Raw genomic sequence first — 22,500 nt, 5'->3', positions numbered from 1 at the left:
ACGTGCATACATACTGTATAAGCTGTTATTTTCGCGTACAGATATTTTCACGAATGAGGAGGTCATGAACATTTTCGCGAGATGTTGCTTAATTGACACGAAGCTGTCGTAAGTGCGCTATTTCACCATTTTTACACATTTTTGCGTGTTGTTCAAATCGCGGTCCAACAGTGATTCGTGAAATTCGCAAAAATTAAACCCTCGTGAAAATAACAGCTTGTACAGTACATTCATACACACAAACACACACATATACGTATTAGATACGTTCATGTTGGTTTTCAGCTAATCTTTATTTTATTTTACATAAAACTCATCTATAATGTATGTGTACAACAAAATACAAGCAATGAAATCACAGAACAAAGCATAGTTATAAAACAAAATAATGAAGTTTAGCAAAACAGATGTTTTCTTGTGGTTGCTGTTTAATGTTCGCTTGCCCATGTCTTATTTCCGTCCAGGTCTTGGCTGCAGCTACTGAAGTAGCCAAGCATACCTCCGCCCTCTGCAACATCTGCCGAGTGGCTTCGTCCAAGACCAGCAACCCGGTGGCCAAGAAGCACTTCGTCCAGTCCGCCAAGGATGTGGCCAACAGCACCGCCAACCTTGTCAAGAGCATCAAGGTATGAAGACAAAAGTGCCCAACATGTACTGTACAAGAGGAAATTGTTGTAGTGTGGAAATTTTTTCCCATTTTCATGCTACATGAAACTACCATGAAATAAAAGCAAAAAGATTTTTTGCGTGTTTTATTTCAAATATCTCCTATGTTTAATCTCAAGGTACACTGTACATGTAGGTATGTTCTAGGGGTGTAACCGTGTTGTTACTTGTAGTTTTCTGCATGTTCGCTGGTCCTGTTGTGCGAGGGAATCAGCTGTTGCGATACGGACCAGTTACCTTGTACTTTAGTCTGTGCTGCCAAAGATGTTAACCATCTTGGCAGTTGTGAGCTGTTTTAAGTGTGCGCTCATTCGTTGTAATGTCTGCAGAAGTGAAAGTACATAGAATTCATCTTACCCTGCTGAGGACAAACAATTACTAGCACAGAAAAAAAAAAATGTCAACATTTTCAGTACCTTGTGATCAAGTTTAGTGTAGTGTGGAGGATGCCAAAGGAAAGGTAGAGGAATAGTGTGTGATACTGTGTTGTCATGCAGAAAGCTCTGTGCTTTTGATATGACTCCTTGCCTTGCCTTGGTCATGTTTATATCCTTTTATGGGAGATGGGAGAGGGATTTGCAGTGAAAACGGTTACCACGGAGAATGCCTGTTGACCGCATCACAAAATTGAAAGTATTTTTTGAAGTATGAATTCAAGCGCTATGCCAAGAGAGCCTTCTCCATTCAAGATTTATTTGATCTTCTGTTCCCATGAAAGGATCTTGATGGGAACTTCAACGAGCAGAACCGCAAGAACTGCGGCGAAGCGACGCGTCCCCTCGTGGACGCGGTTGAGAGCCTCATCACGTTCGCCAGCTCTCCAGAGTTCACCAGTGTGCCTGCCAAGATCACACCTCAGGTATGTCAGTCGAGGATCTCCTGAAGAAGTGAGGAAATACTACTCTCTGTTTTAGTTTAAAGCGAAAACATAGTTCTGGGAAGGGCTCAAAATTAATTCTCCATCACTTGGAAAGTTACTTCCAATGCATGAAAGGGGTCTGCCATAAAACTTACCTGGTTGATAAGATTTGGTTGGATGATGAGTTGTTTTTGACTCTTTTTGAGATCAAAAGTGTAGAATAATTTTGGTCGTAGTACACAACTTTTATTCCAGAAGAGCCCTCTCCGTTAGCATTATGGACAGGTAGAACATAACACGATGATCGATCATGCCCTTGCAACCGTATTTCCAACAAGCTGCATGCAATTTACTATAGCGCAAAAGATCAATGGATATCACTGTGGCCTGATTTGTCGATTACCAATAATCAATTAGGAAAAATTTTGTAAAGCAACCACGAAGGATTAAGCTTATATTGTGGACGTCTGGCAAGCCTTTTTGGCTAATATCTCACATTTTTATTGTTACCCAAGTGAAATTGTATTATTACAGCATTATGTCAATTATCGACAGTTCAGCAGGCATACAAGAACTATGTTTTGGCTTTAACTTGAGTACAGAATTCATATGATATTACTGAATGAAAAGGCATGCCTGGTAGAAGTGATAATTTTTCTCTTATTGTGTAAACATAATGTTTGATATCGCATTGGCTTTCATTATCAGACAGCATTGGGGATGATGCAGCATTGGCAGTGCATATGACTGTTTGTTGCAAATCTGCCAGACCTTATTAATACAGTGATATGAATTATACTATACCAGACTAGTTGTGGCCATTGCAGAGTTGTAGAGCTTCAACCTCATGTTGAGCCAATTTCAGGAACTGGTGAGTGGTGTAAGATGGACAACCAGTGCAAAGTTTTATCTTCGCCATGAAGGAAGTGAACATGCAGCCCTTTACCTCGCCGAAAAACTCGCTAGATTTGATGGAGCAGCCTCAGAGAATGCTGTCCTGTCCCATGCCTGCATAAACAGGAAAGTCCACCCTGAAAATTAGTTTTTGCAAATAAGAGCTGAAAAATTAGAGGAACAGAACAGGGAATGTTTAAGGAAATTCTGATCAAAACTTCAAAATCAAAATGCTGTGATGTGGCTTGTGAGCTGACTTTTAAGAGTGCCAGTTTGTATTTGATTTATCATAACATAAAGAATAATAACTTTCTCAGTCTTGCTCATAGTCTGCTCAAACTTTCACTGTCCCATTCCTCTAAGTTTACTGCTTATATTCACACTAACTAGTTTCCAGTGTGGACTATCCCTTCCAGTCTTACAGGTTTTTTGTTTTTTTTAATGATTTACGGTAATATGTGAAATGATCCTCAAATTTGCAGGCCCGAATGGCCATGGAGCCCATCACGACGGCGGGCAAGCGCATGATCGCCAGCTCCAGTGCCTTGATCCAGACGGCCAAGCCGCTGGCCATGAACCCCAAGGACCCGCCCACCTGGCAGCTCCTTTCCAACCACAGCAAGAATGTCTCCGATTCCATCAAGGAGCTCATCGCATCCATCAGGTGGGTGAAAATGTTGGGGGTGGTTTGTTTTTAATCTCCTCTTACTGAAAAGAAAGAACCGTTATGTACTTGCCTGCATGATAAATGTAGAAGTTGAAATTTTTGTGGTTCGGTAATTTTTTTGCGCATTTCATGTGACGTGAAACTTAGAAAAACCCTCAAAACTCAAAATGATCAGAAATTCTAGTTATTCACAAACAAAATATTCACTGTAAGAATGTGGAGGGTAAACTTTTCAATAAATTACGGCGCGGTAGATGCGATCAGGAGATAGGATCTCGCTAATGCTCAGTTGCTCAAATCTCTGAGTCTATCATTACAATGTACGTGTGCATAAACATTGTTTCTCCCATATACAGCCAAATTGATCATCTGGATGAGCGCCAGTCCCGACATGGCTGAATAACAGAAGGAAGTAGGACTATACATTTGAATGAGAAGGGTCATCATATACATGTACCTTATGAATGAAGTCAAACATGCATTTCGTTCGTTTTTCTTCCGTTCAACAGGGATCGTGCACCAGGTCAGAAGGAGTGTGATGAGGCCATCCACAAGGTCAACCAGGCGGTGCGGTCACTGGACCAGGCCTCCCTGGCTGCCGTCGGCCAGATGCTGCCACCTCAGGATGAGAACAACCTCAAGGTATTATGAAAGCATCGGTCAGCGGTACATCTAGAGATATACGGACCTCCCCCCCCCCTCCCCCCATATGCTAGATTGTGTGTGTGTTTGTGTGGTGAGGGGTTCAATATATTATGATTATATGTTATGATGGTTTTAATGAAATCTCAATACAGATGACAGAAAGAAGGGGAACAGTTGATGCCAACTTTATTCCAGATTTACTGGTGTATGCAAATTAATAAAAGCTATTTTTATAGCTATCACATGCTAAAGGTCCTGTTTACCTTTGGGAACAGTGATTTGAAAAATGTTCAAGATATCACATTTGATGCATGTGTGTAGGTCTGTTGTATCTCAAAACATCCTACCATATAAAATTTTCGCAGTAAAGCCTAAAGTATAGGGAGATATCAGTATTCTTAGTTTAGCAGTGAATAGTGGAATCTTTCTTTGTGACTGACGAGCAGCGAGGAAATGCAATGTAAGATTGTAATTGTTTTTGTCTGTATTCCTCGTAAACGTGAAATAATTTACCACATGGAAATCTTCACAAATTTCACGACCCACACAACTGTCATGCAAAGGATCATATGCATTTGTTTTGATGTGTCATTATAAACGGAAGAACTCAAAATGTTATCATTTTTGTGGTTACCTCTCCTACAGGGATTCACTGAGACGCTCGGCAACAGCGCTGCGCAGATCCGGGATAAGATCGACGAGGTCGCCAATGCAGCTAAGGGAGAGGCAGAGAAACTCGGCCACGGGGTCAGAAAATATTTGGAATTGCGTCTTTTTCTCCTCTTCATGTTGCTATTTTTTCACGCTCATTTTCTTGTTTCATCTTCTTAAACCGTTATAAAAGAGAGTGGCCCCCATATAGTGTTGTGCATTCATGATATGCTTTGGGAATCTGTTGTAGGAAAAAAAAAAATGAAGTTATGTAGATCTCATCAACATCAAGCATTATATCTCCATAACAAAAAATATGAAAATTTTTTGCGGTTGATCAGTCTGCAGATAGTTGAGTTTAATGGTGGGTTACGGATAGGGTCCTTTTGCTGTTTTGTTGGGACATTTGTGCTTCTGCCTTCTGGGCAAACAATAGATGTTTAGCAGTTGGATTTTGGAATGGTAGCCTGAAAGACAGGGTCTGATTTAAAGCAGAATTCCAAAGAGGACGGATATCCTACCATCTTTGTCAGAGCCTACATGTAAATCCTCCCAAAATGTGTAATAGATTGCCTTTGTGACATATTTTATTATGAACTTGCAACAGGGTATGCTTTACCATTGAAAAGGTCTTTTGTGTTTGTTTGTGTTGTTGTATTTATTCTCATGGTCTTGCAAATAACTTTGAGCAAGAAGTCATCTTCCCAAAAATTGTAATCCAGAATCAGTATGCTCCTTCGTCATATTCCATAAATATTTGCATATCATATTCTTGTCGTATCTATGCCTCATGTCACAGTGTACACAAATGCTCCTGTGCTGATAAGAGTGAATATGTGTGCATTGCTTTCATGCATTTACCATTATGGGCGGCGTTCAGGTGACATCCATTGCAAACTACTTCGAGCCGCTGACCCGCAACGCCATCGGCGCGGCCTCCAAGAGCATCAGCTCCCAGAGACAGATGGCCCTCCTGGACCAGACCAAGACAGTGGCAGAGTCCACCCTTCAACTGCTCTATGTCTCCAAGGAGAGCGGGGGAAACCCCAAGGTACGTACACCCCACAGTCTGCTGGATGCCTCTCAATAAATTTTCGCTGTTTGATGACTTGTCATGAAGTTTTGGTTTTCACCAGAAGGTGGCTGATGACAAAGTCCTCGTTCAGGCTGTAGAATATTTTGCATTTAGATTCATTGTAAATGAAAAGAAAACAAACAATAAAAGAAAACAAACTCAAACTGCAGCTTATTTCTGCTACTCTGTTTCAAACCAGCTTCAAAGTAGATATCTGTTCAATGTTGGATTTTAACCTGTACTGGAAAACAGTTTGACCTTATCAAAGCTAATCAACATCTGTCAAGTACTGAAAACTTTCAAATCAGTTTAGTTTCTCTCCCTAAAACAGTTTTATCGCATTTCAAGATAGTTGTAAGGTCGTAAATTTGTAGATACATTGTAGTGTGCATTTTATCTGGTTTAATGAGTCTACCATTTTTATGGACTATTTCCTTGATATTAATGTAGTTTGCAAGCTCATGCATAAAACAGGTATTTCTGTTTGTGGAAAAACTCTTTCCAGGCGGTGCACACACACCCTGCTGTGGACGAGGCGGCCCAGGGCATGAAAGAAGCCGTGGATGACCTCATGACAACCCTGGAGGAAGCGGCAAGCGAGTTTGGCATCGTCACGGGCATGATGGACAGCATCTCCAAGGCCATTCTGGTGGTGAGTTGAAGAGGCAGTAACCAAGGAAACTGGGATGATGGTCATGATGATAATGCTTGTAGTGGTCCTGCTGCTGCCACTGCTACAGCAGATGATGCTGATGCTGGATGATGGTGATGCTGCTTCTGCTGCTGATGATGTTGATAATGATGATGGTGATGGTGATGGTGATGGTGATGGTGATGGTGATGGTGATGGTGATGGTGATGGTGATGGTGATGGTGATGGTGATGGTGATGGTGATGGTGATGGTGATGGTGATGGTGATGGTGATGGTGATGGTGATGGTGATGGTGATGGTGATGGTGATGGTGATGGTGATGGTGATGGTGATGGTGATGGTGATGGTGATGGTGATGGTGATGGTGATGGTGGTGATGATGGTGGTGATGATGGTGGTGATGATGGTGGTGATGATGGTGATGATGATGGTGATGATGATGGTGGTGATGATGGTGATGATGATGATGGTGATGACGACATCGATGGTGATAATGGTCATGCAGTGACCAGAGGGGAAAGGGTTTCGGTAGAGGATAATACTGCTGCTGCTGTACAAGATGATGATTATGACAATGATGATGATGCTGGCAAAGATGATTGCAGTGATGATGATGACGATGATGACGATGATGACGATGATGATGATCATGATGATGTGATGATGATGGGGAAGACCAGTAGTGAATCTGTAATGGATGTAGATGAGCGAGATGATTATCCTCCCTCTGCTTCTAAAGAATGAGAACATTGGATGATAATAGAAATGATGGTGATATTGATAGTGATGATCAATAAATGTTGGCAGCAGTGAGATCAATGATGGTGATGATGGAGGTGATGATGATAATGAAGATTGCAATGACAACGTTTTCCTTCATGTTATCCATCAAATATATGTGATTGCTACAAGGACATTGATTTATAGAGGAATGACAAAGATGATTATCAAGTGATGATTCCTAAAGATTCAAGGATAATCACAGCCATGAGAAATTGCACCTGCATTAAGAACATATCAGTGCTTTATAGTGTTCTGCAGAATTGATGACCAATAAATCTGAAAATCTCGGAAAGATGCCTTCTCAACCCTGTATTGCAGCAAGATTAGCTTGAACAGAATGATAACTGCCACGGCTTCCCCAGTGCTCATTGACAAAGAATCAAGGAGTACGAAAAGAAAGAACAAAATGGTTTCTCTGGAAGAAACAGAAAGTGTCCTGAAAGAGACTTGGCGTTGTTATGAAATAACTATTCAAGAGAGTTCTCTCAACAGAGCGTAACCTGTCGTAGGTTGGTTGCTGTTTTGTGTGTGTGTGTGTGTGTGTGTGTGTGTGTGTGTGTGTGTGTGTTTGTGTACATGTATGTTTTCCATTTACGTGGTGGTTTGTATGTAAGAATTGGTTATGTTTTAAAATCCTGCAGTCATCAGAAAGTTATTTGATTGCTATATTGCTTTGAACTGTTGATGCATAAAGAGGAACCTACTTAAAATCTCTGTCTCTCTCATGTTGTCTCTCTGCCTTTTCTCTCACATTTTCTCTGTCTGTCTGTCTGTCTGTCTGTCTGTCTGTCTGTCTGTCTCCCTGTCTGTCTTTTCATATTCCCATCTCTCATCCATCGACCGTCGCAGACCGAGGAGTCGGTACCGGAGAGTGAGATGGGAGACTTTGTGGATTACCAGACCGACATGGTGAGGACATCCAAGGCCATCATCAAGACGGCTCAAGACATGGTGAGGTTCTGACGCTATAGTCATCCAATGTGCAAGATGCTGGTCACTCAAAAACACACCTTTCTTTTCAGTATCTTTATTTGATATTATTCAGTTAATATGTAATACTTGCATTGCACATAAACGTTCACTTGTATGTATATGAAACAGGCAAATAAAAATTTCAATAAGATGGTCATCATTCATATGAGAACAAATATACATAACTCATAATATGAGTATCATTCTAAAGAATGAAATCAGTAGTCAGACTTCTCCCCACTATCCACCCCACCCCATTCACATACAGACACAGACATACACAGACACACACACACACACATGCACGCACACACTCTCACACAAACACACATACCTACATGTACACAGCAAACAAACAAAAGACAACCAAACAAAACCAACAGACAAAAATCCTGCTGTTATATTTAACAGGAAGGGAACAACAATATTTTTAGCATCAACAACTTGTGGACTTCCCAGCTGGGGTGTATGGACAATACTGCAGTAATGTGTGAAATGGACACAGGAGTCATACATAGCATTGAGACGATTGAATAACTTGGGCCATCCAGTGCCACTTTTAGTTAACCCGTTGCTTCCAAGATTACTTGAATTCCCATTGCTTCAAAACAGGGGGCATCCGGTTCCCGTAGACAACGGGTTAATGGCTGTCTATAGTTGGCTACGGTTTCGCAAAAGGGAGCCCAATGGAGAACTATTGATTGGCTGAGAAATTGTGTGCAGTTTTGTGAAGTGTGAAATTGCTTCAGTTGTACAGTATTTTTATATACTTCATGTATTTTTCTCTTTACTTTACAATTCATATGTTCAGTATAGTTTGGGAATCTTATAAGGTTATATAGCTTATTGTGATGACAATTGTAACGATCTGGTACAAAGTTATAAAAACAAAAAGCGAGTTGTCTGCAGCTTTGATTATGATTCTTAATAAGAGGTGCAGGTGCAGGTACAGGTAGATAGTGATGGTCATTTTACTGTGTGTGAACATTAACCCTACCACACTCATCGTCACAACTGTCATGCACCATAAAGAGGAAAGTTTGAGAGAAATGGTTCTGAGAAGGTTAAATGATCTTTTCCTCATCATGCACAGGTCACCAAGGCTAACAGCAATGTGGCGGAGCTTGGGACGCTGGCCAACCAGCTCCAACATCACTACAACAAGCTGGCCCAGGACGCTCGTGGGGCTCAGGCATCGACCAATCAGGAGGTAGGATGCTGGAGTCATCTCATGAATAATTCATCACATGTAGAGAGTTGGGTCAAGGACAGACTTTAAAAAACAACAACAACAAGCTAACAAACCTACCAACAAGACAAAGAGACTTGTTACCTTTGTTTTCACAAAGTTTTTTCCTTTTTTTTTCAAGAGATGTATTTTTTTTTTGTGATTGACTTGCTAATATTACTCTGAGCTGCTTTGTTCTGCACTTTGACTTGTCAAAGATCTGACTTTGTTCTTAAACTGTTGAATATTCCGTGCTGTGATCCAGATTTTACTGGCTGAAGCATATTGGGAATTCCACCTGTGTTGCAAACATTTCTTAATTTTTGAGTTTTGTTCATATTCAGCGGTCTGTGAATATGTTACAATTAACTTTGTGGCAACTAATCGTTTTTCGTCCCATTTTTATTTTTTCTTCTTGCAAGGAATTTTATTGCCTTTGATGGTTTATTTTTGTTTTATGTTTGCAAGTGACCGCTGATGTGCATTATTTGTTCTTATCAAAATTCCGATCTTGACCTTGAGTCTGTACTTCTGGATCAAGTGTGTTTTTCCTCCTTTCATAACAACTCTTTGTCCATGTTCCGTGAATTTCTAGGATTTTGACCCCCAAGGTGCCCTTCCGTTTGACGTAAGTAAAAACAGAAAAAAAAAGAAGAAAAGAAGATGAAACAGATCCCGAATGAACACCATGATTACCTAGAAATTCACCATCTTCTTATGGAATGAGCCTGCAAGATATGAGTGTTGTATCTTTTTTCCTGTGTCATTAATCCTCAGTGTGCCTCTAGACCGTAGCCAATGCTCACACAATGAACCTGAATCGGAATGGGGGAACATTGTTTGAAATGCCCACTATATAGTGTCCTAGACTTGTGTGTCACATTTCTGAACTTCATCTCTCCTTCCTCCCGCCCCTTCCCTTTCTTTCTTAACCCCCCTACCCCCTTACATCTACTGATATTCCAATATCTTGTATACTTTAATGTCGTATTGAAAATGTCGTCTTTCTTGTGTGTTCTCCAACGTCTTTGACAGATGATGTTCGCCAACCAAGAGGTAAACGAAAAACTCAGAAAAGTACCGACTTGTGGGTCCTATGTTCATATTCTGACTTCTTCCTCACTAAATTTTTTCGCCAAAAGCTGCTGCTGCATTTTAGTTGCCATATTTTTGTATATTTATATAATGTATATTTCAATTTGCCTATCCATCTCCAGAGTAGAAAGAGAGCCCTTACCTCCCCTTACAGAGCCGAGTAATGTTCATCATTTCATTTCTGTTTGTACTTGTGGCGTGAGACCCATTTAACACAGACCAAGCATGTTGATGTTTGCATCCTTTTAGCATTTGCATTTTTTATGCCTTTTTGGCCAGCAGGAATCATTAAGAATCGCACAGACACCGGAGATGGTAGATCTGTATTGAAGTACAACCACTGTAATGATTTTTGCTTTAAATAACTTATGTTGGTGTAAATATATATATATATATATATATATATATATATATATATATATATATATATATATATATATATATACATATATATATATATATATATATATATATATATGTGTGTGTGTGTGTGTGTCTTGTTCTAAAACATGCGCTTTCCTCGCCAGGATAAAGCGTTTTAATGCCATTTAAGGTTTTAATCTCATATATATATATATATATATATATATATATATATTATAGTGTGACACAGTATATATACACCTAAAAGATTGATTGATTCATATTTTACATTTCCCACTTCACATGTACAGAGCATCTTGCTGTTGTTAGTCACATGAGGTGCTATGGATGGGACTATGGGCTTGTTTTAATGAGGCTGGTACTGTTATGTAACAGGAATGCCATTCCTCTTCTATCATTACTCAATATCTTGGCAGATTACCTCACGTTTACAAAAATGTCCTTGTAACAAAGGCAAGAAGAGTTCTAGCATAGATTTCTGTTATCAATATCATTTCCGTTTTGAATTGTGGAAGAGAAAAGTGATAGGATTGGGACAGAGGTTTTCTCATCACCCTCTACCAGAACTTGACAAGAACAGCATGTCTGAATTCTGGAACATTTTCAGTTAATGGTTTCTGATACTAAGAACAAACACAGACAGATAGACAGACAGACACACACTCACTCACATACTACCACACAAAACCATAGTAACAACAACAACAACAACCTTAACACATTGTACATATATGCAAATTTCCTAAGCCATACACGATTCTTTATACTAAATGGACAAGCAAAATGCTATTTTAAGTTGGCAATGTTAGAAATCTTTTCTTTTTTTTGCATCTCAAGTTGCAGTCCTGCATTCCAATCGCAGCACTAGTCTAGTCCTGGGAGGTTTCTTTGCAGCAATGTCTAGTGTGTGATTGTTGTTTAATTAGCAGAAACTTCTTGTTGATGAAACTGTCATACAATATTTGCATTTTGCAGTGATATTTATTTTTTTAATCTCTTTTCCTTCATCATGCCCTCACCAGGAGATAAGAATTGTAAATATGAAATGAATTCCTTTTTTAATCCAAACCTACAAAGGGCAATTTGAAATCTCAACCATACAATAATCAATATTGTACTTTTCTGATGTAACTATGCATTTTATAATGTTGTTGCAATAACATGGTGAAAGACAGTATGGAATCCACACATTAATGATTGGTGATGGCTGGATACATGTACACCTGTTATATTCTGTGGTGCTACTTATGGATTGCGAGCGCCTTATATTTCTGCCAGCGCTCTTGATTTTGCACCCTATCTGAGCGGCAGCTGCCACTGACAGATCTATCCAGCAGAATACTTGCTTGAACATCCATATATACAGTATGTGTAGCTCTGATTACACTGTCATCGCGTACAATCACACCACACCCTCATTGAACTGAATATCTTGTCCGAGGAACTTTTGAGGGCAGCGTAGCTGTGCGGGAATTAACAGCCACATCACCCTGCTGGGGTCAATCGAGTTCAGACTTGTACACTAGCCATGACTCCTACACATACCATTATCATTCATCATCACACTGTGTCTTCTTGTAACACCTTCTCTGAGCAACTTTTGAGAGCTGACTGAATGAGGGATGATTTCAAAGTTGTTGTTGTTTTTTTTCCCCCTCATTTTACTTTCAGTCATTACTCTCTGCTACCTGAATCCATACTCTGCCTCTTTAGACTTATAATACGGTGATTGGGCTGCACCACAAGTCATTATGAATTGCATTGAGTAGGAATGGGGTTGGGGGGGGGGGAGGGAGTGGTTGGGACTCTGCTATTTCCTTTGATTTACTTACCCCAGCAATATGCCGTATTGCAATTTCCTTTCGTACTATTTGATAATTTCAGTCAACTTATGATGAGTACATGATTTATACATAAGTTTGCCATCTCTAGACGACCAGACTACGGCAATATCCAGCAGTCCTTTCTCTCGCAGCCATAAATGGAGGCAATAATTACTGAAGAATGTTTGTACATAACACAGTGTTTTGTGACAGAATGGCACGCTGTAAGAGTACAAATTTACTTGTATGTGGGTTCAACTCGTCACTTGTTTTATGTTATATCTGACACGAGTTGCATCCAGCCAGACATTAGAATTAGGGGCACTAAAGTTTTCTTGCAAAACCAACGGGCATAGAAGTAAAGGGATGGTTGGGCCACAAATTTATACGGCAGAAAATATTTTTCTTTTGATTTTGTTCAAAGTAGATGCAAAGGTTGCTTTGTTGAAGTCGCTCAAAATTTGTTGGCTTCTTTTGTTTATGTTTAGTTAGTAGGAGATTGTGAACTTTGTAGACTGTAAAGTAGCATACACAAGGCACAACATCCACAAGAATTCATTGGGTTGTAGATGAGAAAGACGCAGGGAAGGATGTTTTTGTGTTTGTGTGAGTACTTGTCCGCATGTTTGTTCATCAGCCTCATTTTCCCCATCCTGTGTGATGTCTTGGTGTGTCTGTATCAAGGCGTCCTGTGGTACATCGCCATACGTGTAGCTGTCAGCGTTTTTAATGAGAATGTCCCCATTTTGTTCGGGAGAGAAAGAGACCCTGCTCCACTGTATATTAAAGCTAGGACTAACAACTCTAACTCCCGTCTGCATGCATGCGAGGAACATTTCGTCATGAAGTAGACCACATGGTTCTAGAAAATCAACGAGCGCAAATAATCATGAGACATTTACATGGTCAGTGAACCCACATGACCTAGCCTTCTGACTTAAAATATTTTCCTCCCCACCCCACTCTTTCTCTCTATCCATCTATCTATCCATCTATCTATCTCTCTATTTGTGTATCTATCTATCTTGTATCTGTCAATCTATCTATCTATCTATCTATATATATATTCATCTCTCTCTCTATCCATCTACCTGTTTATCTTTATCTGTCTTTATATCTTTCTCTATTTCTGTCTGTCTATTTATCTATCCCTCCCTCGCTTTCTTTCTCTCTCTCTCTCTGTCACATACCTGTATATATTAACTCAGGTGTATTGTTTCTATGACTACATAGAAGTAGAGTTAGAGAATTAATTCAAGTACTGAAATGGAGGACTATGTTTTTACTACTTGACGATTGTGGCACTCTTGTGATTCAATTATGATTGACGACCAGCGAAAACGTCAGTACGTGTTCCTAACCAGCATGGCGTGTGTGGCATGATGTTGTAGCTCATGATCGTCGGGATTTATGCGCCCTCTTTTCTCCTGCAAGACGCCAGAGTGTTTGAACTGTGAAGAGTATGTGCTGTGTAGCCCTGTTATTTGTAAATGCACTTGTAGATGTTCTCAAAAGAAAAGAGTGTTTGTGTGTGTTTTTTGAACGATTTTTAAGTGGGCCACACATTGATGACATAGAAAAAAATGGTACTCGATTGATAGTTGTATGCAAACGTTGCCAGCGAGAATTTGTCATATTCAAAGTAATTGTCTTCGAGGCAGGTCCCTGTGCCTTGATCTGTCAAGATGGAAAACTGTGGCAACTGTGCCATAATCATACCCACAGTATTTGTGTTTGTTTTATTTACACGAAGGAGTATCTCACTCTGTCACTGAAACTAGACATAGCATAGTCACCGGTCACTGTAACAAATGATGTCAAATGGGCAAATTTATTGTAGCTGTTCAATTTTTAGTGTCATTATCTAGCAGCGTCAGTTGTATGCACATTATCTATGTAAAATATAACTTGCTTATTTACGCAAGTGTTTTTAACCACATCAATGAAAATTTAGGTAGAGTCTCATTCCTCTGAATTAGACACTTATTTGATTCAATGAGTCTTTGACAACGATTTGATTTAAAAGTACTTCCAGAAGTCACAGCAGGTTACAGGTGTCTGTATGGGGCAAGTGTTTCAAGGTGTTCTTCATGCAGTTTGAAGTTTGTGTATGGTTTCAGTGCCTGTCAATCAACAAAGGAATGCTATTTCATATAATGGCAGGAATGAGTAAACTCAATATGTGTACAGCTGTGCGTCCATACAGGGCGTCCATGAACAGTCTGTGCTTGAGAATATGTCAAATTTCTGTTTAGTCCTCGCGTTAAGAAAAGAAGGAGAGCCAGTGATGAGAAGTACAGTACCTACTGTTCCCACCTCCCCCCATCCCACCCCACCTTCTTGTGCAGTTGATATGTAGGAGAAGAAAGCATGCTCCGTGATGTTTTGTAACATTTAATGTATCAAACGAGTTGACCAAAAGATGTTGTTAGCTACAAAATGCTCGCATGAAAGCAAAACCACTACTACTCAACCATGTGCATGAGAAGTCCAATAAAAATTTCCTAGAAATGACTGCAAGTACATGTATTTGGCTGTTAGATGGTTGACTGTTAACTACAATGTAGTACAGTCGCATGAGAAGTCCAATAAAAAGTCCGCTTGATAAGGACAACTTAGAAGCAAGACCTTTTTAATGCTAATTTGTAGTTACCGTCCTGATTGACGAACATCAAAAATTAAGCCAGCGGTATAATTCAATGCATGGGCTTACACATCACGTTTGAAAATTGCTATTGAGCTTGGACTAGTATTATGTTCCTGAGAGCATCCATCGAAAGCAAGACAGTGTTTATTTCAGTTGTACAAGCAAGTATTGTTTGTTATCATTTTGTGACACGAATTGATGACTGAAAGTAACCATGTTTTTTAAAGAAATGATTTGTCTTGAGTCAGCACAGCTCTAAAAATGCTTCTCTTGTCTGTTGTTTGTCCTGCTATTCACAGAGACTCCAACTCTCCTGTTTTCGACGGGAGATCTCCCGCCGAAAACCCATTTTTGCAAAATCTCCCGTTCTCCCGTTTCAGATTTAATTTCTCCCGCCCTGGCTCTTTGTCTCCCGTTGGAAAGGATTTCTTACATATTTCTATCGTATGTTGAAAAAATAAGCCTTAGATAGCACCAGAGAGCGTCTAGAACCCTGGGAATTTCGCGCTTCGCACACATCAACTTTGAGTCTCCCGTTTGCTAGGGGTTTCAGGCGGGAGAATCTCCAGATCATGAGGTACTTTGGGTTGGAGTCTCTGTATTCATTGTCTTTAAGTTAACAGACACACTTTGAGCTGAGATGAGTCATTCGTGGGCCATTCATTCAACGCTGCAGCCACAATATCTTTAATAATGATGTGTCAGCTTCTATTATTACTTTTATGCGCTCACAGGCATGGAATTAAAAATAGGACTGGCAATCAACGAACGCCTTTACATGTTTCATTTTGTGAGATGTGATAAAACCCCTCCGAACGAGGGAAACGCAGCCAACCATACATGCACCTTGCACACCCACACATAGCCCCTTTTCTAGTGGGGAGTCATGTTCTATTACTTTCTGCGCTCACAGGCGGGGAATAAAAATAGGACTGGTGATGGCGCCTTTACGTGTTTCATTTTGTGAGACGTGAGATGAGAAAATAAACAACTAACTTTAGTACTCAAGAGTAAACATCCATACACACATGCACCCTGCACATGCACATGAAGGCTCTTTTCTGATGATGAGTCACGTTAAATTATCTTTTATGCTCACAGGCATGAACTAAGAATAGGACGGACATTGATGCTTTTACTTGTTTTATTTTTTGAGATGACATATTAAAGATGTTTAAAAAAAAAAAGAAGCTAACTAAGACAAGAAAACGCATTGAACCATACATGCACTTTGCACACGCACATGCACTAGGAAAATCAAGTTCCATTGCAATGCAAAATTGCATCTCAGCGGAGAGTTTTATCACATTTAGTTCTCTGCTTTTACTTGTTACATGGTTGTAGTTAATGTAGGCTTGATGCGTCTAGTTTTTGATGTACACATGTATGACTAGTTTTGTAAAACATCATGTTTGAGGCTGTTTTGCAAGCTGCAGTGTAAATTCCATAGTATGGCAGATATTCTGTACAAGGAGAGGTTATCTTCATAAGTTCACCTACATACAATTTGGGCTATAGATCTATGGTGTAGCATACACCAGCCTGGCCTGTGCATGGCACAGTAGACGACACAAATGTAGTTAATGACAATTATAAAGCATCACTTGTGTATGAACAGCAAGAAAGACATTTCTGTATTTTTCCCCTCATCCTCATCAGCGAAGAAAAGTCTGCTGTATTTTTGTTTGTTTATTTGTAAAAGCCTTTGCATGCTTGGATACGGAGAAGTAAAATACTGAAGACATTTATGATAGCAATTGTTGAAATGAAAGATTTTGGTTTTTGTGCACATTGTTTGTCTGTTTTAATGCGATGTTATTAATGTCAACATTTTAGTGAGGAAGGTGGCAGATTTTCTGTCCGTGAGGTACAAATTGGCTTCTTAGGATCAATTTTGTTGATGTATGGTGTGGGTATAATGTGTATTACATACGTTGCTTGCCGATTGATGTGCGCAACTTCCCGATGCATGGTTACTGAAGTTAAACGTTTTCCCTTTTATTTTAATAATATCATATAGTGCAGAACGTGCAAATAGTCTTGAAATATGTCATCGCTGTAATCATCATTGTAATTATTTTGACCAATAGGTGTTTGTCTATGTAATTACTAATATTATAACCTAATGAAAGTAGTTGAAGTCATTCGAAAGTAGTAATAATTGTAGTAGTAGTTAGTAGTAGTTGTAGTAGTAGTAATTGTAGTAGTAGTAGTAGTAGTAGTAGTAGTAGTAGTAGTAGTAGTAGTAGGAGTAGTAAAAGAAGTTAGTAGACATATATTGTAAATATTCACAAGGAATGTTGCCCTCTACTCCATACAGAATTGAGCCCACTGATATTAATTTCACAAATGTGTATATAGCATGAAAATAGTAATGCTTGTATATTTTTGTTTACATGTAGTATCGCAAAGTGCGAGTAGGGGACAAGTTTCCAGCTCTGTCAATCATATGACAGAAACATCAGAAGTTGTTATGGTTTATGCTAGAGTAGTGGCAGAGGCCAATGCATTGGTATGCATGCTTTGCCTTTTTTAAGTACCATTGTATTACTTTTGACTTAAAATATGAAATGTTACGTGGGCATATGATTTCCATGCTTGTCAAGTGTGGCGTGGAAGCATCCATGTGTGTTCTATTTGCACATGCATCGTTGGACTTCTGTGGCAGAGTACGAGATTATTTTTTTTTGTTTTCGGTTTTTTGTCTACCGGTATTTGAGGTCCAGACACATTTCAATAGTGAAGCTGTGACTTTGCCTGACAATGTTGCTGATATCAAAAAAAGCGAGGGTCGGATGTTTTGTAATCTCAACTAAATTGTGCCCTAATACAACGTAAATGTCATAAAGTATCTACCCTATTCCATTTCAGACTTTGCAACACCATCAAGTCCGAGATGTTTAGGCAGGTCATACACATCTGTCCTGTATTCTTTATGAAAGAGAAGAAATGTTAACATTTAATTACTTCACTTCTTTTCTTTCTTGGGGGTGAGGGGGCACATTAATTATGAAGATAAGGACAAAGACAACCTGACATTATGTTTTGAATATATTCTGTGCACATACATGTATAGCTGTATATTCGTATATTAGTATCCATATAGACAGTGTATGTGCAATATTAATATATGCTGAACACTATTTTTCAGGAGTTTGACACTAGTGATTTGTAACCTCCTGGTGGGCGTTTGACTATTTCTTTGTCGCGAATTAAAGAATATCTCATTCAGCTTTCCAACTTGCACATGTACATACACAACTATTTCTATGTACTCCATGGCTATTAACTTGAGGGGCATTTGCTACATGTACATCTTTCCCATGGGGGAGCGTTCTTCCACTTGGTAGGGTCTTGACATTTGAGTTCTGCTTCGATTAATGTGCCATATCTCGCCTTGGATATTCTTGATGTACGAGAGTAAAATTCTAGTTTTTCAATTTTTTATTCATTTTTTTTTTTTAGCTCCATGGCATTCAGAAGTTTTTACAGGTATCCACTTTCATTTGCTTATTGAAGATGAGCTGGAGCAGTCTACTGATGGAGAAGAAATGATGAACGGTTGCCTGGTTACTGGAGTTCAGATGTGATGATGCTTATGTACATGATTTCTGAAGTAGTGCTATGGGTGTAGTTATTAATTTGTATTGTTTGTGCCTGACGGTATGATATCCTTGTGATTGTGACACATAGAATCTATGATGAGTTTGTGTGTGTGTCTGTTTGTAAGTTTTAATTCATCAGTAATCCATTCAAATATGTGGAGATGCCATCAGAGGTGCATGTTTTGTGGATTGTATGTTGCACATGTGTTTTCCACAGCAGTTGATAGCCATTCTTTCTGATGTCACAATTGAAATTTTGTTTGATTTTTTTTCTCTCTCCTTCTCACCCCTTTGTCTCTTCTTCCATCTGTCTCCCATCCTCGTGTCCTGTTGCTATGGCAGGTTGCCGACCGCATCAAGAAGACGGTGCAGGATCTTGGACACGCCTGCATCAGCCTGATCAAGAATGGAGGTACGGTTCAGGGCAACCCCACCGACAACATGGCGAAGAAAGAACTCGTGGAAAGTGCCAGGAACACCTGTGAAAAGGTGCGGACTCTCATCGTTTCTGGCCATTGCCAAATTGACAAAGAAAATGATGTGTACATACATGTACATGCTCCATGTATAGCATCTTTGGTCATACTTTAATAGATTAATTCATATGCAGACACTCACAAGTTCCAATTTAGGAAGTTTGGGAAAAAAATGCAGTCATGATGGTAGAATGCTTTTTCTTTTTCTTTTTCTATAGTGTGTTGTTTGCTTGAATTAAAATGTACCTTGCATGCCTGTGATACCCACCCCCCCCCCCCCAGAAAACAGGAGATGTGAATTTCAATGACCTGCAAATTTCCTGTATGACTGTATTGGGTTCCCCTCATTGAATATTTATGGTGAAGATGTTGCGTCTACTTCAAAGGGGATGATGATCCGACATTACGAATTGACAAATGACGAAGAAGATGTCTCAAAGCCAGACATCTGGGGTAACTTTGCAGACATCATAATAGGAGTCGAGACAATTTCAAAGGAGGAGTAGAGAAATTCAAGCCGTATCTGTTATCCCTCAATGCTGAACATACAGGGAATTCGATCTGTGACTTTGCATGATGCTATTCTAATTGCAAATTCCAGCATAGCGTCCATTCTTTTTCAAACGAGCGGAGGTGGACACAAAGTATGGCTCCTTTTCCCAGTCCATCAGTCTCCTTTTTGCTATCTTTTTTTTTTGTACATCACTTTTGGACAGTCCCTTCAAATCTGATTCAAATATTTGGGGGTGCTGTAGCATAAAACCCCCGACTCCCATTTGGAGGACCCGAGTTCAAATCCCGCCCAGTGCTTACATCCTTGGACAAGATGTTTTTACCCACCATGTCCCTCTCAACTTAGGTGTATACAGTGTAAATGGGTACCTGGCAACGCTGGTGTAATAATAATGGCGGAGCCCTCTGGTAGATCAGTGGCAACACTGAAGAGGCTACCCTGGGTAAAGAAGACCATATTGTTTCCCTCCTCGCGATGCAGGTCAACTTTGTGATGGCAGCCCTCCAGGCTGGCTCCCGCGGCACCCAGGCCTGCATCGATGCGGCCAGCACCGTCTCGGGCATCATCGGTGACCTGGACACCACCATCATGTTTGCCTCGGCTGGAACGCTGTCCGCTGAGCCGGACATTGGCTCCTTCGCAGACCACAGGTAAAACCAGGAGGAGCGTATGTGATGTCTGATGTTTTTTTTGCTTTGCAAAAGTTAAGCAATCTCTCTGTAAGTCATCTTTGGATATCCAACATTATCCCAGCTAATCTTATAAGCCAATTTACACATACGCTTTAAACATGTGCAAAGCAGAGGTCCTACAAGAATGTTTGTGAAATTGCCATTGACTTCAGAATGGAAAGAGTTCCTAGGCAAGCTCTATGTAGAATGTTAAGTTATGTATGTTTTTTTTTTCACTCGAGTGATTCATCAATGATGTTAAATCTATGACTGTTTTTGGCTGTTTTGTACCATCTTGTCTCAAATATTCTTTTCTCCAACCCCCCCGTCCCTCCAGGGAAAATATCCTCAAGACAGCGCGTGCTCTGGTGGAGGACACCAAGACGCTGGTATCTGGCGCAGCGGACAGCCAGGAACAGCTGGCCATTGCCGCCCAGTCCGCCGTCAGCACCATCACGCAGCTGGCCGACGTTGTCAAGCTTGGTGCCGCCACGCTCGGTAGGTTGTTGCATGTCGGCACACCACATACGTGCTTCAAAATGTGGGAAGTTCACACAATGACTAAATCGTTGATTTGTATTCATGATTGGAATCACCTTTTACTCCAGGTCAGATATTAATGTCCATTTGTACACAAACTAAAATCACAGGGACCAATCTAATCTCACCTGTGGAGTTTATGATCTAGAGATGTTTCCGTATCACAATTTCCCTAAATCAGTAAATCAGGACTACTTTGCTCAAATCAGGATTAGTCATGAAGTCACATCCTGGCAGTCATATGAAGAATGGTCAGTTTCTTACAAAGGCTATTTTGAGAACGGTCAATGAAAGACATGGCTTAATTTCTCTCTTTTCTTTTTTTGTGATACCAATTTTGGTATTAGTTTGTTTTTCAAACATCAACAGTAATTGTGCATAGATTCTCCCCCCCCCCCCCAAAAAAAAAAAAAAAAAAAAATGACACACCTCGTGCAGTTTTTGCTGATTATTAAGATAGTAAAAAAACAAAACAAAACAAAACAAAAAAAGAGTGGCACTCAGAGAGCGCAGGCCTCCGCCAAGCATGCAGCTCATTTCCACCAATGTAAGTGCTGAAAGTCGCCCGATTTTCCAATATAGAAACCTTTGTTTGTTATAAACCCTCAGCTGCACGGCGTGCCTCGCCCTAGCAGAAACTAGAGCGCGCACTTTGCAGCCTGAACTCCCAAGTTCATTGACCCTTCCTGTAAAAATATAAAAAAATCCTTCATAAATTCCCCAAAAATTCTCGGATCACTTCCAAAATTTAATCATCTGTTACCTATATCATTCTAAACCTTTCCTGCAAGTTTCATCCAAATCCGTTAACTACTTTTTGAGTTATTTTGCACAAGGACAAACACACAAACACACAATAATAATAAAAAAACCAAAGCAACGGTAACGAAAACATAACATCCTCCCTTGGCAGAGGTAACAAAAAAACACACACACACGTACACACAGAATAACAGTAAATCACTTTCTGAACAAATTTCTTACTTGGTCTTGATACAGGTGGAGACGATCCAGATGGTCAAGTTCTCCTCATCAACGCGGTCAAGGATGTGGCGTCGGCTCTCGGAGACCTCATCACGTCCACCAAGATGGCTGCCGGGAAGCCTGGCAACGACCCCACCGTAGTCCCGCTCAAGAACTCCGCTAAGGTTAGAGGGAACCCTCTAATTTGTGTGGTCTTTGCGCTTGCACATTGCCCTGAAAGTAAAGCTGATGTTGCCAATTTGAGGAAGGAATATCTTCTGCTCATCTGCCTGTCCACATTTTAATATTGTTACTAACAAAGGATTTTTATTTCTTTTTATATTCTTTTTGTGATGGGGATACAGATGTATGTCTTTTAGTTGCCATGACTGCTCTAATGCTATTAATCCTGGTTTATTGTTTGTTGAAGAAGAAATGTACAAATTGTACATGTATCTCTTCAAGTAGAACGATTTTTCTTAATTTTGCATAGAACGCTGCAGCATTACTATCAAAATGCACTATGTTTTAATTAAGCAGACGTCTGGAGGGTGAGGGGCTCTTAACATTGAACCAGCACCCAAAAGAATGTATTCTCCTGTTTGCTTGTCTACAGCCTAGTTCTAGTAAATAAGTTCTGAAGCTGAAGAAGTGAAATGCATGTTTTATGAACAAATAAAATCAAGGAA

The 22,500-nt window shown here is 39.9% G+C and overlaps 1 protein-coding gene across 1 annotated transcript in view; it reads left to right on the top strand.

Moving 5' to 3' along the window:
- LOC139741162 (talin-1-like) overlaps positions 1 to 22,500 on the top strand; it is a 188,767-nt gene that overhangs the window by 135,008 nt on the left and 31,259 nt on the right. Inside the window, exons 37-50 of the mRNA XM_071651752.1 lie at positions 465 to 626; positions 1,385 to 1,525; positions 2,902 to 3,083; positions 3,596 to 3,728; positions 4,377 to 4,478; positions 5,263 to 5,433; positions 5,963 to 6,109; positions 7,743 to 7,844; positions 8,959 to 9,075; positions 10,129 to 10,149; positions 18,990 to 19,136; positions 20,118 to 20,287; positions 20,646 to 20,806; positions 21,848 to 21,996. Coding sequence (XP_071507853.1) covers positions 465 to 626; positions 1,385 to 1,525; positions 2,902 to 3,083; positions 3,596 to 3,728; positions 4,377 to 4,478; positions 5,263 to 5,433; positions 5,963 to 6,109; positions 7,743 to 7,844; positions 8,959 to 9,075; positions 10,129 to 10,149; positions 18,990 to 19,136; positions 20,118 to 20,287; positions 20,646 to 20,806; positions 21,848 to 21,996 — 1,905 coding nt within the window. The remainder of the gene's footprint in view (positions 1 to 464; positions 627 to 1,384; positions 1,526 to 2,901; positions 3,084 to 3,595; positions 3,729 to 4,376; positions 4,479 to 5,262; positions 5,434 to 5,962; positions 6,110 to 7,742; positions 7,845 to 8,958; positions 9,076 to 10,128; positions 10,150 to 18,989; positions 19,137 to 20,117; positions 20,288 to 20,645; positions 20,807 to 21,847; positions 21,997 to 22,500) is intronic.

The sequence above is a fragment of the Diadema antillarum genome, unplaced genomic scaffold, assembly GCF_040938485.1.
Source record: "Diadema antillarum isolate AM-2024a unplaced genomic scaffold, OU_Dant_1.0 seq00000908_RagTag, whole genome shotgun sequence".
Lineage (NCBI taxonomy): Eukaryota > Metazoa > Echinodermata > Echinoidea > Diadematoida > Diadematidae > Diadema > Diadema antillarum.
This window is presented reverse-complemented; position numbering and strand designations above follow the sequence as displayed.